The 20,287-nt window shown below is 43.4% G+C and overlaps 5 protein-coding genes across 5 annotated transcripts; 2 read left to right on the forward strand and 3 right to left on the reverse strand.

Moving 5' to 3' along the window:
* Nucleotides 1-467: 467 nt before the first annotated feature.
* Nucleotides 468-2,155, forward strand: LOC115767800 (phosphoglycolate phosphatase 2). Its single transcript, XM_030712131.1, has 2 exons — nucleotides 468-1,550; nucleotides 1,609-2,155. The coding sequence occupies exons 1-2, from the start codon at nucleotides 1,164-1,166 to the stop codon at nucleotides 2,131-2,133; spliced, it is 912 nt and encodes a 303-aa protein (XP_030567991.1). The 5' UTR covers nucleotides 468-1,163; the 3' UTR covers nucleotides 2,134-2,155.
* Nucleotides 2,138-4,021, reverse strand: LOC115767799 (translation initiation factor eIF-2B subunit beta). The gene is made up of 5 exons (XM_030712130.1): nucleotides 3,851-4,021; nucleotides 3,704-3,790; nucleotides 3,194-3,650; nucleotides 2,378-2,763; nucleotides 2,138-2,315 (listed from the first exon to the last, which is right to left on the reverse strand). The coding sequence occupies exons 1-5, from the start codon at nucleotides 3,904-3,906 to the stop codon at nucleotides 2,243-2,245; spliced, it is 1,059 nt and encodes a 352-aa protein (XP_030567990.1). The 5' UTR covers nucleotides 3,907-4,021; the 3' UTR covers nucleotides 2,138-2,242.
* A 111-nt stretch (nucleotides 4,022-4,132) lies between these two features.
* LOC115767798 (UDP-N-acetylglucosamine transporter) lies at nucleotides 4,133-6,244 on the forward strand. Its single transcript, XM_030712129.1, has 3 exons — nucleotides 4,133-4,422; nucleotides 4,517-4,636; nucleotides 4,924-6,244. Exons 1-3 carry the CDS (start codon nucleotides 4,410-4,412, stop codon nucleotides 5,871-5,873), a joined length of 1,083 nt encoding a protein of 360 aa, XP_030567989.1. The 5' UTR covers nucleotides 4,133-4,409; the 3' UTR covers nucleotides 5,874-6,244.
* An 81-nt stretch (nucleotides 6,245-6,325) lies between these two features.
* On the reverse strand, nucleotides 6,326-8,413 carry LOC115767797. Its single transcript, XM_030712128.1, has 3 exons — nucleotides 8,163-8,413; nucleotides 7,696-8,098; nucleotides 6,326-7,634 (listed from the first exon to the last, which is right to left on the reverse strand). The coding sequence occupies exons 1-3, from the start codon at nucleotides 8,364-8,366 to the stop codon at nucleotides 6,757-6,759; spliced, it is 1,485 nt and encodes a 494-aa protein (XP_030567988.1). The 5' UTR covers nucleotides 8,367-8,413; the 3' UTR covers nucleotides 6,326-6,756.
* Nucleotides 8,414-8,845: 432 nt separating this feature from the next.
* On the reverse strand, nucleotides 8,846-11,147 carry LOC115767865 (protein RFT1 homolog). The gene is made up of 4 exons (XM_030712224.1): nucleotides 10,975-11,147; nucleotides 10,669-10,883; nucleotides 9,322-10,594; nucleotides 8,846-9,244 (listed from the first exon to the last, which is right to left on the reverse strand). The coding sequence occupies exons 1-4, from the start codon at nucleotides 11,032-11,034 to the stop codon at nucleotides 9,107-9,109; spliced, it is 1,686 nt and encodes a 561-aa protein (XP_030568084.1). The 5' UTR covers nucleotides 11,035-11,147; the 3' UTR covers nucleotides 8,846-9,106.
* Between the last annotated feature and the right edge of the window lie 9,140 nt (nucleotides 11,148-20,287).

The raw sequence follows: 20,287 nt of genomic DNA on the forward strand, positions 1-20,287 counted from the left end.
GCGTCGTAGGGCTTACTTTCGCTTGTTTACAACTAATACATATGCATATATTGAAAACATATATACACATGTATACAATGCTCATGCTAAACAATAAAGGCCAGCTGTAAGAATCTAACAATAACCTTTCGAATCCACTTGGAAACCTGATTTGTTACAAGTTATACCATATTTATCCAATCGGAAGTGCCCGACTTGGAGATAGTTCTAATCCAGCGCCGTTACAATTTCCTGCTAATTTCCTTGTTTACATAAGTTCCTTCTTTTTTCCCTAAGTCCTTTATTATGGGAAATTCCCTCTTGATTAGCTACGGCTTGTACTGTCCGAATTTAATCAAATTTCGAGGCTTCAATATGGCATACATAAGTGTAAAAACTGTAATACAAATTATGGAAGATATTTTTATTACTTCAAGTCTATAGTTTTTGTAGAATAATCGGAAAGTTGCTGATCCCATTTGAGAGATTGCGCCTTCTGCTTGTCGCACACATTTACACAACATTTGAGTCTGTAAAGAATGAAAATCTTTTGGACTTGTAAAGAATTAACTACAATTTGATTGAAAAGTGTAAGACATGGTCACACTGCATTCCAAAAAATCCGAATTCTGATTGGGAATCCACACTTGTCAGCTTTCAAGCACGCATTGATTTATTAAATGATTTGTTTTGTGAGTCTGGCAACGCTGGCGAGCGCGCGTTATCTTTATGAAAGCAATGGCAAAATATTTAACTAAAATGTAACGCAATAAGAGAGTTACGCGTGTGTCCATGGCAAGGCACGGCGTGTTCAGGCTGAAAGCACGAAATGTAAATACTCTCCAGATGCCCCTTTATAGGCATGGTCTGGGCACATGAGATCTTATCAGTCACAATCAAGGTAGTTGGTACTTAGCTAAACAGTTAAATCAAGCACTAAATAGACATAATTACTGCCGCCATAGTCAAAGCAGCAGCGGCAACAGCTGGAGCCTCAATGTGACGTTGAAGGTTAAACGGCCGCCTTGGCATTCAGTTGGCCTGTTAATTGGCGTGCGCGCGCAACAGCATCCACCACCGCCTTCGACTGCCGCCTCCAAGTAGCTCAAGTAAGCAGCTATAGTAACGGACAAATTGCCCGGTTAGTTGCGGTCTCAGTCTCGTTCCCATCGGGTGTGAACATCATGGCGCCACGGCATATACTTGATCTTAGCGTTGAGGAGCAGCGCAGCTTTATTGACTCCTTTGATATGGTAATCAGCGATTGCGATGGCGTTGTCTGGCTGCTGGTTGGCTGGATACCAGGTGCCGGCGAGGCGATAAATGCGCTTAAAAATGCCGGCAAATCCGTCAAGTTCGTGTCGAACAATAGTTTCCGCACCGACGATCAGTATTTGGAGAAATTTGATCATATTGGCGCCATCAATGTGCAACACGACGATGTAGTCCATCCGGTGAAGAGTATTGTACGCTATTTGCATAAGCACAAGCCCGGCAAACGCGTCTACTCGCTCATGTCGTTGGAAGCCAATGAGACGTTGCGTAAGCACGGCATCGAGTATGAGTCATTGGTGGGTCTAAACAATTCCTGTATTAATCTAAAACTAAAACGAAATCATATAACTGCAGCAAATCAAGGAGCATCTGACGTCGGCGTCACTAGTCAATTATCTCGCAATTGAGCAAACTGTGGACGCTGTGCTATTCGACATACATCTGGACATGTCATACGTGGAGCTGGCCAAGGCTATACGTCATCTGCAGCTGAACGAAAACTGCCAGCTAATTGCGGGTGGCAGTGATGTTATTATGCCACTGGCCGAAAATCTCAATGTACCTGGTTTCTATGACTTCTTGCAGCACGTCAAGCGCTATACGAATCGCGAGCCAATCTTTCTTGGCAAGCCATCGCCAATACTTGGTGATATGCTTAAGGAGATATACAATATACAAGCGCCCGAGCGATGTATTTTTGTGGGCGATATGCTGGTGCAGGATATACAGTTTGGCAAGTCCTGTGGCTTTCAATCACTGCTGGTGCTCTCCGGCAGCCTTACCAAAGAGGACATGATTGCAGCGCCACCGGAGGCGCAGCCGGACTACTATGCCGACAGCCTGGCCGATTTCATAGAGTTGTTTAAGAACGTGCAGTAGCAGCCAATTGAGCACAGTTACCATTTTATTTCTCGTTGATGTAGTTGTTAATGTTGTCCAGTCCATGTGGGTTTAAATATATAATTTACAATCCGTTGAACAAATCGTTTTAAAGTTCCAGATCCTCGGGATGATAGAGCTCCGAGAGCAAACGGTAAACATAGGAGGGAGCATGACCGCCGCTGTGAATAAGCAAGAACACGATCGGTGTCTAAACGAGAAGTTGGCAATAAAGGACACCTACGTATTTGATATGAAGAGCGTGACCAGTTCGGGTGGCACATAGTCAAACATGGGACTGTACACCTTGGCATCGCGCGCCGGCACAGAGTCATATGCAATCACATCCTCGGCGCAGCCAACCATATTAAAAGCATCCTGCTCACACAAGTGCAAAGGTGACAGCTTGTACATGGGCGCCAGCACAATGACCGGCACTGAGTAATGCTTGGCAGCCAGGGCAACTGTGTAGGCGCCACATGCGGCCCGCAGTCCGCCGTTGGCTAGAACGCTGTGTGTGCCAATGATGACCTTGTTGACGCGCGACATCATCGCGAATATGGACGCATCCGGTATTACAATAATCTCCACATTCTTCTCATGAGCCAAGGAGGCAGCTAAATTGTGTCCCTGCGGGCACACAGAGATAGAACGAAAGAGGGAGGGAGAGATAGATTTTTAAATATGCATAGAGGGATTAGTCAAGTACATCCATCCTACTATTATAAACAAAAGGAACTCGTCTCGCGACACGTGGAGCAAATGAATAATTTTAAAATGTTGCCGCAGAGACAAGGCTGAGCAAGTAACTGGCAAAGCTGCATTTGGAAATGTAACGCATGTTAAGCGCAAAGAATATTATTTCTTCGAATCAATCGTCAACTCAAATATATCTCTGTTTCAAAAATCGAATTGGGTTTGCAAGAGAATTAAAAAAGTAAATTTGATATTCTAAATTGCAGCCGTAATGAACTGTATGGGAGTAATCGGTCCCGCTCCGCAACCGGTAAGAGCCCGCTTTAAATTTGATGGCCCGCCAAAAGTGCGCCGCTTGACTCACCCGACAGGCTGGAGCGCACTCGGCTACGATGATAGTAAGAAGCTGTCGCTTCTTGATGGCCCGCTTGAGAAAGTTTTCGACGCTGCGCGAGTGTCCGAGCGTGAGTATTATTTCAGAGGAGTGTATGTGCTCCTCTGCCTGGACACTTATGTTCTCAGAGCTGGTTTCCAGTTCAGTTTCAACCTCCTGCAAATGATCAAGCAGAGCTTCACGCAGCCCCTGCTGCGGCACCGAGTAGTCCACGCTGACGCAATTCTCGCTGGTCTGCGTGACCAGCTTGTGCAGCGATAGCGAAGCCTGCGAGTCGTCGGCAAAATGCTGACCTTTTGCCTGGAGCAGCTCGAATTCCTCACGCGTCAGCTTCAGTATGCGGCGTGCCATGTTCGAAGTGACGGTCTCTTGTGGCAGTGCCGCCTTCATGATTCGCGACTGGGCGCGCACAATTTGCATGAGTGCGCTGTAAATTGTGGTTAATAATTGATATAACTGATAACCTCAAGCCAGACTTACTCTGCACTTTGCCAGGTTTTGCTCATAATTATATACTTGAAGATGTCCAGCGTCTTGTTGGTAATGCTGTAGGAACCTTCCACCAAGCTGCAGATACATTTGATGGTCAGTCTAACATAATACATTATGTTGTTATACGTGTCTTACCCCATTTTGACGGCATGTATCAGTTGTGTTACCTCGTTTAACGGCTGTTCACGCATTTTGACAATGTATTTTTTTTTGTTACAATGCAATAAGTTAGTCGGTGTTAATAACAAATAGCACAGGCAACGTTGGCCCAACAAAAACAAGTTGCAATCGATGCCAGCAGCTGCAAAACTACTCGTACTCGATGCCCATTGTCGTTGCAATTGTTATCGATATCGGAGGCATTCCATTGGGCAATAGCCATACAAAAAAAAAAAAAAAAAGCAAAAGCAAAAACAACAATGCACGATAAAACTGGACGCAATATGAGCTGAAAGCTTGTTTACGTGTCCGTGCCTTCTTCATAGCCGAAAAATCGCCGAAGAAGCAACGCGCACGGCAGGCGGGCAGAGCGTACTGTCTAAGCAATTGTTTATCACCGAAACAGGTGTTTCCCTTTATTATTATTTTCTCTTTTTTTTTTGTTTTTGTTTTCGTTTTTGTTTGGCTTAAACACTATTTTGCCTTAAAGTCACGCTTTGCCGGTTCTGATACCAAAACAGACGCCAAGCGCAAAATGAATATACACGGTAAGTGCGTCTAGTTTTTAGTTTTAGGAAACTATGTAAGTAGTTGACCATTCACCCACTGACACGATGGTCTCCACTCTTTCTACTCGTGCAGTTAACACCAACACCCTCAAGTACATTAGCCTGCTGACATTGACGCTGCAGAATGCGATCTTGGGTCTCAGCATGCGCTATGCCCGCACAAGGCCAGGGGACATATTTCTCAGCTCCACAGGTGAGGCACTGCTCAGACAACGTAAGCAGATGCGTAAGCAAATACAAGCACACACCTACACACACACACATGGATACACTTAGTTGTAATGGGGCCGCAAAAAGGTTCAGTCAATTAGAGCGAACTACAACAACTAACCGAGCAAAGCTGATAAGCAAATCATGTTATATACTTCCTGTGTGCTGGTGTATGTCTGTATGTTAGCGTGACGTATTGCTTTGGCTGACTTAATGTTGCAATTTATCATCTTGTTATTAATTTGTCGCCCGTTTTCTCTGTTTTCGCAGCGGTGCTGATGGCCGAGTTCGTCAAGCTGATCACCTGTCTGGTGCTGGTCTTTAATGAGGAGGGCAAGGACGCCCAACGGTTTGTACGTTCCTTGCACAAGACCATTATCGCCAATCCTGTGGACACGCTTAAGGTGTGTGTGCCGTCGCTGGTTTATATAGTGCAGAACAATCTGCTGTATGTGTCGGCATCGCATCTGGATGCGGCCACCTACCAGGTGACATACCAGCTGAAGATACTGACCACCGCTATGTTTGCCGTTGTTATACTGCGCCGGAGGCTGTTCAACACGCAATGGGGCGCCCTGGTTCTGCTCGTATTGGGCATTGTATTGGTGCAGCTGGCTCAGACGGATGGCGGTGGCAGTGCTGGTGCTGGTGCTGGTGATGACGCCGCTTCCTCAGCGCCAACGGCGACAATTTCATCATTGGCGCCCGCCCAGAATCGCATGCTGGGCTTATGGGCGGCACTGGGCGCCTGCTTTTTATCGGGCTTTGCTGGCATATACTTTGAGAAGATATTGAAGGGTGCTGAAATCTCCGTATGGATGCGCAACGTGCAGCTCAGTCTCCTGAGCATACCGTTTGGACTGTTGACCTGCTTTATTAACGATGCCAGCCGCATCTATAACTATGGTTTTTTCCATGGCTATGATCTCTTCGTTTGGTATCTCGTGCTGCTGCAGGCAGGTGGTGGCCTTATCGTGGCCGTCGTTGTTAAGTATGCGGACAATATACTAAAGGGATTCGCCACGTCGCTGGCGATCATCATCTCCTGCATTGCATCCATTTACATTTTCGATTTCAACCTAACGCTACAGTTCAGTGCCGGCGCAATGCTGGTCATCGCCTCAATATTCCTTTACGGCTATGATCCTGCCCGTTCTGCCAGCAAGCCTGCGCCGCACAATCACTCGGCCGATGAGGAGAAGCTGCTGCCGCGCGTCTGAGACAATAATTCATCCGACTCCAGACCTAATCCATGGCAACAACATTTTGCCAACAGTATTGTATTGTCGTTTGTTTAGTTATCTCTTTCCTTTGGGCACCTCCTGCCGCCCATGTGATGATCGTTCGTGTACTTCAATTTGATATTTGTACTGCTTTTGATATTCCATGCGGAAATATTTCGCATTCCTACACAACCTCATACATTTGTGTGTGTATATATATATATATATATATTTACATTAAGTCCCATTGATCGAATTCAAGAAGGCTCGGGTCCACATTATGTATTTATAGTTCATATAACCTGTGCCAGACCACTCAGCAAATTTTATGTGTCGAATAAATTCAAAGCAAAATTTGACCAAGTAAAGCTTGGAGCATTTTATTCAATGCAATTTTAAGCTATATTTGGAAACGTTGTTTTTCATTATTATTAAATGTTGGTATGGTAAACCGATTCCATGGATGACGTCCGATTAAGAAATACGGGAATTGGCACGATGTTTAGGTTTAGGCAAAAAAAAAAAATGAATATGAAAATCGGGTTCTCATGAAAACAAGTAGTACATTCTTTAGCAAATAATCAGTGAGGCGATTATATACGTATGTATATTAGGTAAAGTGCAATTCGTATAGTATATAAGCCCGATGGAAAAGCGTATTCAGTAAGTCTGACCTAACTTAAAGTTTTTATTTTATGCAGTAAAATATACATATGAATGTTTAACATTAATGAGGAAATCAAATGGTAGGTCTTCGTTGATCCTAACTAACGAGCTTAAAGAGTATTTCTTCTTCTACTGAGCGTGCACTAACTTAAAACTTAACAAAATAAAAGAAACTATGAAAACGTTAAAAAAAAGTGAAAGAAATAAAAAAAACCTAATCACACCAGGCCAGGGTTACATCATCGACGGAGTTCTGCAAGGCAAGGACCAGCTCGTAAATGCGCAGCGCTGGGCCGAGCTTCAGGCCGAACCGATCGATGATATCCTGGCGCGTTAGCACCATTAGCGCAGCACCATCAATTTCCTGGGTCTTGAAGACGTCAGCCTCACGCGGGTAGTACTTCTCCACATAGCTAACCACCTCATCAACGTTCCAGGTCTGCACGGTCGACGACGGATCGCCGCTTTCGGGAACTGCTGTCTGAGGAGTGTTTGTACTCTCTCCATTCTCTTTGTCTTCTATTGAAGTTGGCAAAGCTGGAACCGGGACCGAGGCGATTGGCGGCGACTGTGGCTGCGTCGCCTCCTTGGTCTCTTTGCTGGGCTCGTTTTCTTGCATTGATAGCGTTGTCGCTGCGCTGGGGGAAGCGTTAACTACAGTCTGAATTTTGCTGGGACTGCTGCAACGGTCGGTTAAGCCATTTTTAGTCAGCACTTGATTGGCGGCTATCTTTTTGGCAACGACGACAGCTGGATCAGAAGTGGCCCGCTTCTTGCGTCCAGCCTTGGATTTACGCGGCGGCGACTGCGGCTCTATTTTGGCGACATCATCGTCAGTATCTAACGAGTTGTATCTGGGATCACAGCTGTAGCACTTCCATTTGACGTCATCCAACTTGTCGCGCATCACGCGCGGCCAATGGCAGTCCAAATGATAAACATTCGCGCAGACACAGCACATCAGCAACTCCTGGACTGTGTCGGCGCACTTGGTAGTCATGCAGTTGCGGCAGCGACGACATTTCTCGCATTTGTATTTCTTACGTGCATTGGTTAGAATTTCAAATGTGATCGGCAGGCAGGTAAAGTGCCCTGTAAAACAATAAACGGCAGCTGTTTTAGCAACAGCATCAAGGATAACCATGCTACTTACATTTCAAGGAACAGGACTTGCAGGTAAGAAAATTACTTTTATAGCCTGAGCCACGCTTGGCTTCGCTCTTGCCGCACTTCATGCAAGTATCAAAATTGCGCTGCTGCTCCGCGCTGGGCACTGAGACTGTCTCGCTGGTTTCCTCTTTAGCAACTGTTTGGTGCGCCACTTCGCTGGCACTAACAAGCGCTGCTTGCTGACTTGGTGGATTGGTGGACTGCGTTGCCAGCGTCTGTGCCTGCGGCTGCGGCGAAAGCTGCCGCTGCTGTTGTTGAATTGCGCTAGTGTTCTGTGCGGGTGACGGTGGCTGGGCTGTTAACGGCGCCGGTGCCGGTGCCGGCAGCGAGTTGCGCGATCCGCGTGATATGTAATTGTCAGACGGATCGTAAACTTGTTTGGGTTTCTGTTAAAAGTCCAATGTGAGATCAGAGCGTTGCATTTTGCAGTTAACACACTGTTTTAGTTACCTTGACACGACCCGTGGTGCGCACAGCGCCTGGCGTGTTGCCGCTGCCGCTGTTGGCATCATTGCTGTTGCTGCCGCTGCTGATGTTGGGTGAAGCGTTGTTATTTATTTTGCTATTGTTGTTGTTGTTGTTGTTGCTGTTGTTGCCAAGAGCAGCATTGCCGACACCAACATCATCCTTGTCTTCATCCTTGCTGCGCTTCATATCGAGCTGCTTAAATGTCTTGGCTGCCACTAAACCAAACAAAATTCCTGTTGACTGTCTTCACTGCAATGCGCGCTCGCCGCTTGTTTAACGTACAATCCGATAAATTATCGATACCTTAAATGAGTACACACCGGATATCGGTTTTGTTGTTGCCCATTCTGCAGAAATTTGTCGTTAACCGCGCGCTGCTGCTTCACAAATTCATAATTTGTGATTTATTATGATTCATATATGGGTCTATAAATCTAAAAGAACATTAATAATGCAGTGTCAAGTTGAAAGACTTTTAATAATAATAGCTTATAAATAATTTTATTTTTTAAATGTATTTATTAAATTTTTTAAATGTATTTATTAAATAATATTAATAAATAAAATACATTTATGCTTGTTTCTGCAGTTTTATTATTACGAGTTGATTTTCATCAATCATCAATTTTTTAATTAAATTACTGAAAATTTGCTTACTTTCTTTTATTTCGATGTCTTTTGTGCGTCTTTAACAATTTGTTGCGAAAAGCATTATAATAAGGCAATTCAATGATTTTAAACGTACAATAACTTAACTAGAATTTAATTTATTTTCAACTAGATATATATATATATGTATAAATAGACGGTATGTCCAACATGATGTGCGATTTGTGGTCACTGGAAGCGAAGGAGTGCCCCAGGTCAGGAAGAAGAGCTCAAGTAACATCAGCAACAGAGGAAAAGAAACTAATTTAGCTTTGGCTTCATTCGATCTTGATGCGACGACCGTACTTCCAGGCCAAATGCATCAGTTCCCGGTGTGCCAGAGCCCAGGCTAGCAGGCACAGAATGCCTGCGGCCAAGCCAACGCCCATGTGCGTTCCGAATACCGCATCCCGATACTATACAAAATTTGAAATTCCGCATATAAATTAATAAGTGCACAAGGCTGAATTAGTGCTAGTATAACAACACTCACCATGTAGCAAATCAGGCCGGCCAGCAGCAGCGTGCCACCAAATAGCTTGCCAGGCCACAGTCCTTGCAGAGGATTTAGGCCCAGTGGCTGATACTGGTGCCAGATGTACCTGGTGCTGTAGAGGATGCGACCCAGCATATTGATGCAGTTGGCAAAGATGAAGCCGACCGGTCCGAAAATGCCCGTCAGAATGTACGACAAGATGAGGAAACTTATTGAAAAGATTGCCATCAGATAATTGTACTTATCAATGTCGCGACTGGTGTTGGTCGCAAACATGTAGCCCTCGCTGATGCCATTCACGGACAGCAGATAGATGGCCAGGCAGTGCCACTGCAGTAAACGCTGGGGCAGTCCGCCGGCAACGAAATCCTCGCCGCCGTACAGCAGCAGCAATGTATGCGAATAGTTTTGGCCAAAGGTGAACACCAGCAGGCCAATGGAGCTGACGCCCAGCAGCAGATTGTTCAAGACACTGCTCGCCTGACGCACGCGCTCCGGCGGCTGCTTGGCCAAACGTGTGTCACGTGCGATGGTTTGCGTAAAGTAGAAATAGGCGCTGTCCTCAATTGGGCGGAATATAAAGCGAGCCGCCATGCTGCCCAGATTGTTCACCACATCATAGGTGGCCTGCTCGCCAAAACTGAGCACTGGCGAAACGGACATAACATACTTCTCGCCCTCGGTTAGGATCTGCTTGAGCACGCCCTGCTTGACAAAGCTGAGAGTCAGCGTTTGTAGCTCTCTGTTGAAAAGGTCGCCTCCATTTGAGGAGCTCAATACACCCGGCAGCAGCTGCGATAGTTTTGTGAATGGAAAGTCCTCCATGTGGTCGAAAAGTGAGCGCTGCCAGGAGTTGAGAACGTTTACCGCCTTACTCTTGCGTACTTGCTGCTGGTGTAGCTTGAATTCGTTGAAGCTCTTAATATAGAACAGAAAGAATCCGAACTGACCTAGAACAATCGTCGTGGCGCTGGCCAGTTGGGCTATGGCAAAGGCGCTAATAGCCGCGCTGCGGTCATCGATGACAATCCACAGAAATATAGCCGAACGCACCAGTATGTGCAGCGTGTTAACAACAATCTTCAGCTTGACAAAGCAAAAGACCTGGGCCACAAAAACCGTCGACTCGGCCACTAGCTCGAGGACGCAGGATAGCGCCACCGCGTAGCAGGCGAACTCGTATTGTGCGCTGAATGGTGCATCCACCGCTGAGAGCCAGTGCAGCCAGATATAGAGGCACGGCGCGCACAGAGCTGCGCAAATGGGGACTCTGCATATGAGAGGGAAATAAGTAAATAGACTACCAGGAGAGGTGGGATCTGTGGCAATCGGCCTGGCACTTACGTAAGCCACATCTGATTGATTAACTGCGCCCAAGAACACTTGTCGCGCTGCTGAGAGTTGGCACTCAGTGCCGCCCGGTTGATGGCCTCGCGCGACAAGAAGAGTAACGTGCTCTCGAGCAGCAGCAGGCGTACATTCATAATGCCCAGCACTTCGCGACCTACATTGCGCACAATGTAGGCATTTATGCCGAACGTTAGGATGCGGCACAGTATCTGCAAGATAACGACATTGACAACGTCCACAATATCTGACTCACACGTTTCGGATTGTTGAATGTTTTGATTTTGGTTGCGGCTGGCTCACCTGAAAGATGATACTGAAACCAGCGCCCAACAGGCTACTCTCTAGCACATTGCGCGCCATCACAAGGTGTTACTTTATGGACATAAACTGCTATATCATAGCGCACAAGATAGAAAATCAAATCAAGTGCCAACAAAATAACAACAAAAAGCCCATCTAGGTGCGCGAAAATCGATACCCATAACATCCAAAAATAAAATAATCGATATGAAAACAGCTGTTTTAACAAACAGCTGTTCAGATTGGCAGCACTACAAAGTGCATCAGGTGGCAACACCAACACATTGAATTCAAATTTAAGGTCAACAGTTGACACAAAATTATGTTAAAGCGATCAAAAAATATATATTATATTTTTAGATTTTAGTATGGCTCAACGGGTATTGCCATTGACGATTATTCAGATTTTCTAATTTTTATTGTAAATAATCAAAATTTTAAAGTTGAAATGATGGATGGAGCTATAATAAACCAAAAGTCCGACAGGGTTAATTATTTAATATATTTAGTTGTAATACATTTCAACTGGCGTTTCTGCATACTGGCATATGTCGATTTCACATGATCAATTTATAAGCATTCAAGTTATTTGAAACGACAGACAACAACAAACAAGCTTGGGTCATTGATATTAAAATGTACATTTAATTATGGGAACAAAAATAAGAACAATTTGAATATTATGCATATATGTAAATATATTCCAGCCCACTGTCCAAAGGTTACCTTGCTTCTTGCCCGGCGTCCTTGCTGCCAACATGCGCCCGCACAAGCCGAGCCAACAGGTGCGACTTGTTTCGATAATTCGTTTTCACCATAAATCACCGGCTTAAATGCATGTCCTTTGCGCTAATCGTCCGCCCGCCTCCCGCCTCCCTCCAGCCAATCAATGGCGAGATGTGCGTGTTGCCAACTGCCGTCAAACTGGTTACAACAACTTTCGTTGCGGTTGCGTCGCCGAAGAAGTTGCTCACCGAGTGGCTGTGCGGGCTGTCGCGCTCAAGACAGTCAGCTTTTTAACTTGGCCAGAGTCGGTCGCTTGTCGCGCGCTAAATCGCCAGTTGTGCAATCGCTCCATCTCTTTCTCACACACACACACACACACACGACTCAAGCGTTGTGCATTTTGGAAAGGTGCGCGCGTGCGCGGTAAAAAGTAAACTAAAATAAAGGCGAGCGAGTGTTCTGCAAGACGGAGCGTGAAGTGCAGCACGCTGTTCTGTGTGTTGTTGTTGTTTTTGTTGTTGTTTTTGTTTTGTTTTGTTTTGTTGTTTGTTTGGCAAAAGCATGCGGAAAATCTGATCTGATTTGATCTGATCCTGAGCTATTGCGCAAGTCGCCGTCAAGGTATCGCTATCTCAGTATCGTCTGACAATTGCGCTCGTGTGACACTTTTCTCATAGCTGGCGACCATTGCAAACTAGTTGCAACGCGCGCTGCCCTAAAGCACCGTCGCGCTGCCCGCCTGTATTTCACCTGTACCGACGCCACAGAACGCGGTCATGTTCATTTCGTGCAGCCGCTAACGCTGGCTTTCCAGGTAAAAAGACGTCAGCATCAGCAGAAACTTTGAAGAGCACGCTGCTCCAGGATGTCGGACATTTACTACTGCAGCAATAGCCAGGTGACTAACTCAATTAAAAGCAACTCAAAATACCTGCTACTACTTTAATCGTAAACAATAATAGCACACGTTCTGCCTAACGGTTCCATTGCTCTGATATGTCTTAATTTGTAGTTCAATAAACAATGAACAAGCGAGGCTGGGTTTTTTTTTTTAGAATTAGCTGGCTAACCCTATTATACAGCTCTTGTTATACCCTGTAACCAAATGGCTAAGCAAAAGAGTTTAATGATGCTGTGTAACTGTATAAAACAGTTAGCTCCTCTCCCTCAAAGGGTTACATATTCCCTTAATCAGATCGAATATCTACGATAAGCCTCAATCAGAAGTTAATATTGCTGTTTACAGGGTATCGCCCATTCAGTCACATTCGACGCACAACAATGTTTATTTGACCGACGACAGAGACGTTGCCATATTTGTTGGAGTTAAGCGGTTTTCCAATCGTTGTTGTCGTTTAGCATAATTGGAAAATGTTGCCATGATAATTAATGAGACAAAAGTAAAAGTGAACAAAAACAAAAAAGAAAAAAAAAAAACGGCTAACATACAAACTACCCATTTGTCATATTTGTAGTTCGATTATGCAATCGAACTGCGCTCTTATTACATTACAGACCTATCGATAACAAGTCAATTTGTTTAAAACTAACGGCACTGACAGTCACAATGGTTATGTACATACAAGCAAGATGCTGCGACGGTTGCCACATGTGTGTTACAAATGTACCAAGACTGGGACTTTACTTATGCACTGGTACACTGTATCTTTTATTTGATGGGTTTTTCATAAAATGTTATGCACACTACTTTATTATATATTTGCTTTGATTTTGAATCAAATTCAATGATATCTAGCGACATTTCCATGTGTACCAGATTGCAAATGTCAAATAATAAATATAACTAATTATAAACGAAAGCAATATGTGTGTATAAAAACCAGAATTAAAAGTAATATATTTTCGGCTTGAATAAATTACATTAAAAAAGGCTACACTAAGACTCGTATCGAAATGTTATGTTTTGATCGAATTTGGTACTTTGGTAGCTTTGGTACTGGCAAGCTTTGGTACACACATTTTTTTGCATCAAGTGGCAACCGTGAAGTTGTGTGCTCTGCTACTGTGCATAATTATGGAAATTATAAAGCCGGGCGCTTTGGCACGCCCCGCAGAAAGCTGCTGCGGCAGCGGCATCGGCAGCATCCATAAGCCAGTGAAAGTTCGTCCCGTTATAAGTCAATTTGCCTTAGTAACTTACTTTTGCTGGCAACTCTGTTGCTGCCGCTGCTGCTGCTGCCGCTGCTGCTGCTGCCGCTGCTGCTCTGGGCGCATGGCCGTTAACATTTTGCAGCCTGTTTTATTGCCAGGCCGCGCTGCTGTTTTATATGAAAAGAAATCAAAAGTTTTGCTGCGTGCGTTGTCGACGGCTTTTGTTCGTTGTGTTGTTGTGATTTGAATTTGCAAATGTTTCAATGCAAAATGCTGCTGTTTTGCTGTTGTTGTTGTTGTTGTTTTGACGGCTAACTTAATGCCATGTCTAAATTTGTTTGTGAAATGAAGTTGGAAGACTTGGCTTTTGTTTATTGCTGAGAATTTTTTCCAAAGCAAAATATGTCGCCGTTAACATTAACAACAATGCCAGACAGTGGCAACTGAACCAAGGTTTTCACTGACCAAATTTTTGCTTTTTGTTTGTATTTTTTGTTGTTGTTGTTGTTGTACCCTGACAGTTATTGTTATTTGTTGCTGTTGTTGGTGTGCAGGGCGTGCAATTTTGTTGTTGTTGCTTTCGACTATTGAGCAATTTGCAGTTTCTGATCGCCCGCTGCTGCTGCGAGATATCTGTGCCTATGTATGCATATGCATAAGTGTGTGTGTGTGTGTGTGTGTGTGTGTGTGTGTGTGTGTGTGTGGCAAACATTCCAATAAGTCTAGTCTAGACTTTAAAGACTCGCACGGCCAAAAGTGATTGCGGCGACAACAACAACAACAACAAACTTGTTTGGCTAAGAAAAACGCAACAACTTTCAGTTGTCGGTCTAAAGCTTGGCTTATCTTGCTTTTGCTATTATTTCTGTTGTTTGTTTCTTTTTTTTTTATTTTTTGCACAATCACCAAAAGACCAGCCAGCGGCTAAGCTGACGCCATCGCCACAACATAACACCCACTCCCAACCCAACCCCCCCCCCCCCCCCCTCCCGCGCGCCCCTCCCGCCACTCAACATAACATACTAGCCAATAAGGCAGCAACAATTTTCGACTGATTACGTTGCATATCTTAAAGTCTGATAAAAACAAAAGTTCCAGTTCGAAATCCCAATTCCTTTATGTGCATGCCACACACAAGGACTTTCCAATAAGAATGAGCGTATAGTTTTGCATATGTACGTATGTATGCATATATGTATGTTGGATGTTTCCATAGCAATGCGTTTTCCAGTTGAAATGTGCCGCAACAGGTTCGGGCAGCAGCAACAACAACAATATAAAATGTTGTTGCCATTTGCCAAATGCCAACAGCAGCAGCAGCAGCAGCGACTAGAAAAAATAATAATAGCTTGTCTTTTGTACTTATTTCTTAAATTGTTTTATTTTTTTCTTTTCTGAGACATGCTCCGTTTTGGTTTTTTATATTTGCTTTTCTGTTTGAGCGCATTTAATGTTTTGAGTGCAAAAGTTGAGCAGCAGCTTGAGTGACCTTTCATTGCGGCTGCCAGCATCGATCTGGCCACCCGCTAAACGATCGCTAATGGCAACGCTGTGCACACACACACACATACACAAGCAGACAATAGAGTGCCATGAACTTTCTCTGCCTGCACAAAGCACAGCAACTCGCTGCGGCTTTTTTTTATTTTTTGTAGGCTTGCATTTTTCTTATTTCTAAATTGTCATTGAAATAAATAAGAACCAAAAGCCAAACACACATCAACAATGAGGATAGCCCACAATTATGACAAACCCAACAACAACCATGTGCAATTCCAAAGTCTTAACAAAGTTGTCGACTGCGGCGGCGGCGGCAGCAGCGGCAGCGGTAGCGGCTGCGGCTGCTGGCAAAGAAAGTAGCACAATTCATTGGCAGTGCCTGGTTGTTTGTTCATCATCAACGTTGCCGTCGTTGTTGCTGTCAGCTTCAAGCATTTTATGACTTTTATAAGCGGCGACGCCGAAGCGCTGCCAACTGCGATTTATTGTAACTGTGTGTGTGTGTGTTTGTATGAGAATGCTTTAAAATTGAATTTCCTTTCGATTGTGAGTATAGGTGTACATACACACACATACATATGCATGTATATTCATGTGTGCGCCCTTTACTTTCCAATTCGCAGTGCTTTATTATTATTATTGTGGCCGCCCTATTGCCAAATTACTTTTTACTCTCTTTCGTACTCTAATTTTATGGGCGCTGCCACGCCCAGACTTTTACGCGCAGCCGTGCCGATTGCAATTCGCTTAGCCTTGAACAGCGCTAGCGTCGACGCTGGCAGCGACGCGATGCGTTGGCGTCGCTGCCTTATTTATTGTTGCTGCCTAATAGCTAATGAAATGTGGATGGACACTGCAATTTGGCGCCGGAAATTAAAATTTATGTTTGTGGGACAGCCAGAGCAATCGTTCAAGATTGGAGCCAACCTTGAAATGTTTCCAGATGCATAGTCCATATGTAGGCATCGATTAATCAAATCATTTCGTTGATTAAATTTAACGCTTTGAAGCTCTTTGGCCAATAATTAAGTTAATTAAACAATTAAATGTGTTATAGTTAGGTTTTTTTTTGTTTTGGGTATGCACAAACTGGAATTTTAACTGTTTTCAGGCGCAAAGTTCATATCTGCCTGCATACATGCATACATATGTTGGTATCAGTTATTCACATCAGGTTTTTTAAATTGAGCTATTTAACTGTTAGGCTAACAGCTAAACAACTTGATGTTTTGTGCTATCGATAAATCGATGCAGGTATCGAATTCAAAATCCAATTGGCATATGCTGCCATATGCAATGTGCATACATAATGCACACGCACACACATACATTCGTGTACACATACTTAAGTATCGATTATTCAATTCATTTCGCTGTTCAAATACAACTTGAAAAAGCTCCTACACCAACAATTAAACCATTTAATATACTGTCAAATCAGAAAATTGAAGTAGCTATCGAACAACGCAGCCAATTGGAATCGAGAACAACTTGCTAATTGGACATTTGGTAAGCTGTGCGATTCTAACGTACATACATTGATCTCCTGTTCATGATTTATGCACTTATTTATGTACATATGTATGTATATTCATGTGAGTTATGCGATCTGTTTAATATTCCGGCCGTAACATACAAATTCAATGACCCCTATGCATATGTTAATTCTATATATATATATATCTATATATATGCATGGTGTGTAAATATATTTGTGCGTGGTTTGTTAATATTTGCATACAGATCAGTTGTTTATGCGATCTTCTTAAGGCTCTTCGGTTTTGTTACATATAGTCTCCCGCAGCCACGCCCACACTTCCAGGTAGCATTTGGGAACAAATGAAAACTGAAACACAGTCAGAGCATGCCAAGGGGGCAAGGGGAATAAATGAGATAAAAGCGCCAAGAAAGCGCTCGGCGGCATTTCAATTAATTGGCATTGAACGTGTTCACCTTTTCATTTTGATTGTTGTTGTTGTTGCTGCTGTTGTTGTTGTCGTTGTTGTTGTGCGCAGAACTTTCTACTTCATTTGAATGCAAAACAAAATCCATGAGGCCCAGAGACGAGGCCAAATCGCTGTGGAATTGCGTCCAGATGAGCAGCTTGTTGCGTTGCATTTTGATTTGCAATGCTTGTAAAATACATATGTATGTGTGCGTGTATGCTAGATATGTATGTATGTGTGCACACATCTGTATGTAGGTGTCAATTGGCCATGCCCAGTCGCATGAGTCAGCTCTCTAGTTTCTGTTTTTAACACACCCAAATGCAACCCAGTTATTGGCGCTTGGAAAAATCAGAGTCGAGTGTCAGTTCGTTGATGCCTCAGTCACGTCGCTGTTGCCTGGAAAAGGCGCCATCTACCCCTGGTCCCAGTCACGCACCTCGCATGGAGGCGTGGCAGTCCACAAAACTGTTGCCCCTTGCAACATTCGCCGCCGTCTGCCGCTTGGCGCTTTCGCCGTGGGGTCGCCAATGCTGGCTGCATTTTGTGGCCGTTATTAATTCGTCACGACTGAGTGGCAGCTGCGGCAGCTGCGGCAGCTGCTTGCTTAAAGGGAAATTAGTGAAAAGCTGTCGCTGTCACACGCCGCCGCTGAGCGTTCGCACGTGGCTGCTGCAGCATCTAAAGATTACCGTTCGATACCCTTTCCACGTGCTTCCAACTAGAGATGGGCGCATGCCGTGATTTCCACGCGTTGGAATGCGGTCAACAGGACGCAACGATCAATCGATAAATCGATAAATACACAAATATATCGATATTGTTCATATTGTCAATGAAAGTCGATAAATGCATAACGTATCCATGAAATATCCATATAAATCAATTTATCGAAACGTTTATTAATTGTATGCGAATTTGTCGCACAAACTTCGAAGGTCCACAGCTTTGATGCGAGACAAATGTACAAATGTACAATAAAACATTTCTTGATAACTTATTTATTAATATGAATATGAAACTTTGACTAACTCATTATTCATATCGCCTTCTGCTGCATTTGTGCCAATTAATTTAACCATTTGCCAAGCTTGTGTAACCCGCAGCCGATTATAAATTGAATTGTTGCCTTATACAAATTATGGCATTTGCCAAACTCACATCTGGCTAAATATTTTGTTGACTTCCGCGTTTTACCAAGTCTCAGCTAAGGTATTCAGATCTGTCGTTACTTTCGTCATTCCCGTAATCTCTTTCCCGTTTTACTTAGTTAATGTCCCTATGCTGAAGCCTTTTACAGAGTGTGTTTTATATAATCTTCAATTCACTTGCTGGGTTTTTCACTTGCAAGTCTTACAAATATTTTTGTGCAATTTTCCGTAGAGGAAGTCGGCTGCTCTAAAGCTATTTCCGCAAACGCTCAGAAAAACTCAAATTGAGTGGGAAAAATCGCGTTTGTATGCCTGTATTCAGATTTATTTATATACTATCTTAATAAATAGTTCGATTTATTTAAGTATATGCATATGTTGTTGTTTTTGTATAGTCAATAGTCAATATCGTACTATAAACTAACTATGAATATAAATGAACTAAATACCCGAACCGGATCATATTTGTTATGTAAAAAATGTTTCGGTTCAACTTGAAAGTCCTTTGCGGTAGTTTTTCTGGTCTGATTAAAATTAGAATAAAGCAAGGTTCAGGTTCCGCAGCTTAAGGCAAAGAGTTGGTTCGAACCGTGAGTCGAACCAGCGACAATTTGTTGTATTTGGCTTGCAGCCCTAATGTTTGTCTATACATGTGCATGTGCATTTGCATGTGCATGTGCATGTGCATGTACATGTGCATGTACATGTGCATGTGCATTTGCATGTGCATGTGTATGTGTATGTGCATGTACATTTGCATGTGCATGTGCATGTATGTGTACAGCTGTATCTGAATTTTAGAAATGCGCTAGTTATTTGCATTGTTATCAAAGCTACAACAAAACAAAATGAATTATTTCTCAGAGTTTTTTTAGAGAAATGAAATAGTTTTCCAGCTTTTCGGCACGTGGGAACTAAATGTACACACATACACATGTGTACTGGCGCCTAATGTTATAAAACCTATTTGTTTATCCGCGTCAAAACCTAACAAATATTCCACGAAATGATTATGATAAAACAAAAAAGAATGCATCTCTTTGGTTAAAAGGTCTGTAAAGCTTGTAATTGTCGAATTTGGTCAAGATATCTGGAAGAACAGCAACATATTGTTTCACCGATTATTCAGATAATATATGATATTATTGTCTCCTTCTTGTCTTGTCTTCTTGGAATAGAAATTTCTTAAATCATTTTGTGAGGGCATCTACAATTTCGTTGTGGCACTTTATTCAATATTTGAAATTTGTGCTCGTTGCACTTACCAAATGCAATTGCAAACTTTCGTTTGTGGCATGGAGGTCAGGCAATTGTTAGGGAGGGGGGGGTGCAGCTGGCATACGGGGGCCGCTGTGAAAGCGACAGAGTTCAAAAGACTTAGGCCACGAACTCGTTTGCCATTGACAAGTGTCATTTGAAGAAGAAGAAGAAGCCCATTTCGCCATTGCAATATTTGTTGTCGTCATTGTTGTTGTTGTTGTTGTAGCTGCAGCGGGTTGCGCAGCGAAAGCGAATTTTTTGTGCCAACTGCAGTCAAAAATTCAAAGCCAAGGCGAAAAAAATATGCGCCAAAGTCGCCAGCGAAATGAAAGTGTTTTGTTATTGTCTTTGTTGTTGTTGTTGTTGTTGTCCCCCAAAACACGTTACGGCAGCGAAAAACACACACACACACACACACACATCGACAGTGGGCGGCAATTGATAATTCCCACGGCGAATTGAATTAGTTTCAGCATTAATATTTATGCTCTTGTCTAACTAATTTGGTTTTTGTTACATTTTACGGCATAAATATTCAAATATCGATATACATGTATGTATGTATGTATGTATTTTCTAACAATGAGCTGCGAGCCAACGACTCCACGGTGCAACGGC

Source organism: Drosophila novamexicana, unplaced genomic scaffold, assembly GCF_003285875.2.
Source record: "Drosophila novamexicana strain 15010-1031.04,08,12 unplaced genomic scaffold, DnovRS2.1 tig00001466-arrow-arrow-pilon, whole genome shotgun sequence".
Classification (NCBI taxonomy): domain Eukaryota; kingdom Metazoa; phylum Arthropoda; class Insecta; order Diptera; family Drosophilidae; genus Drosophila; species Drosophila novamexicana.

What these genes read in the sequence shown, in the direction of transcription:
- LOC115767800 (XM_030712131.1), top strand. Translation starts at nt 1,164, where the DNA reads ATGGCGCCACGGCATATACTTGATCTTAGCGTTGAGGAGCAGCGCAGC. An exon ending in GCATCGAGTATGAGTCATTG is followed by an intron (nt 1,551 to 1,608) that starts GTGGGTCTAAAC and finishes ATATAACTGCAG; the next exon opens with CAAATCAAGGAGCATCTGAC.
- LOC115767799 (XM_030712130.1), bottom strand. Translation starts at nt 3,906, where the DNA reads ATGCGTGAACAGCCGTTAAACGAGGTAACACAACTGATACATGCCGTC. An exon ending in ATACATGCCGTCAAAATGGG is followed by an intron (nt 3,791 to 3,850) that starts GTAAGACACGTA and finishes ATGTATCTGCAG; the next exon opens with CTTGGTGGAAGGTTCCTACA. An exon ending in AAAACCTGGCAAAGTGCAGA is followed by an intron (nt 3,651 to 3,703) that starts GTAAGTCTGGCT and finishes CACAATTTACAG; the next exon opens with CGCACTCATGCAAATTGTGC.
- LOC115767798 (XM_030712129.1), top strand. An exon ending in CATATTTCTCAGCTCCACAG is followed by an intron (nt 4,637 to 4,923) that starts GTGAGGCACTGC and finishes CTGTTTTCGCAG; the next exon opens with CGGTGCTGATGGCCGAGTTC.
- LOC115767797 (XM_030712128.1), bottom strand. Translation starts at nt 8,366, where the DNA reads ATGAAGCGCAGCAAGGATGAAGACAAGGATGATGTTGGTGTCGGCAAT. An exon ending in GCACCACGGGTCGTGTCAAG is followed by an intron (nt 8,099 to 8,162) that starts GTAACTAAAACA and finishes GACTTTTAACAG; the next exon opens with AAACCCAAACAAGTTTACGA. An exon ending in CAAGTCCTGTTCCTTGAAAT is followed by an intron (nt 7,635 to 7,695) that starts GTAAGTAGCATG and finishes ATTGTTTTACAG; the next exon opens with GGCACTTTACCTGCCTGCCG.
- LOC115767865 (XM_030712224.1), bottom strand. Translation starts at nt 11,034, where the DNA reads ATGGCGCGCAATGTGCTAGAGAGTAGCCTGTTGGGCGCTGGTTTCAGT. An exon ending in ATCAATCAGATGTGGCTTAC is followed by an intron (nt 10,595 to 10,668) that starts GTAAGTGCCAGG and finishes TCTCATATGCAG; the next exon opens with AGTCCCCATTTGCGCAGCTC. An exon ending in CCGGCCTGATTTGCTACATG is followed by an intron (nt 9,245 to 9,321) that starts GTGAGTGTTGTT and finishes AATTTTGTATAG; the next exon opens with TATCGGGATGCGGTATTCGG.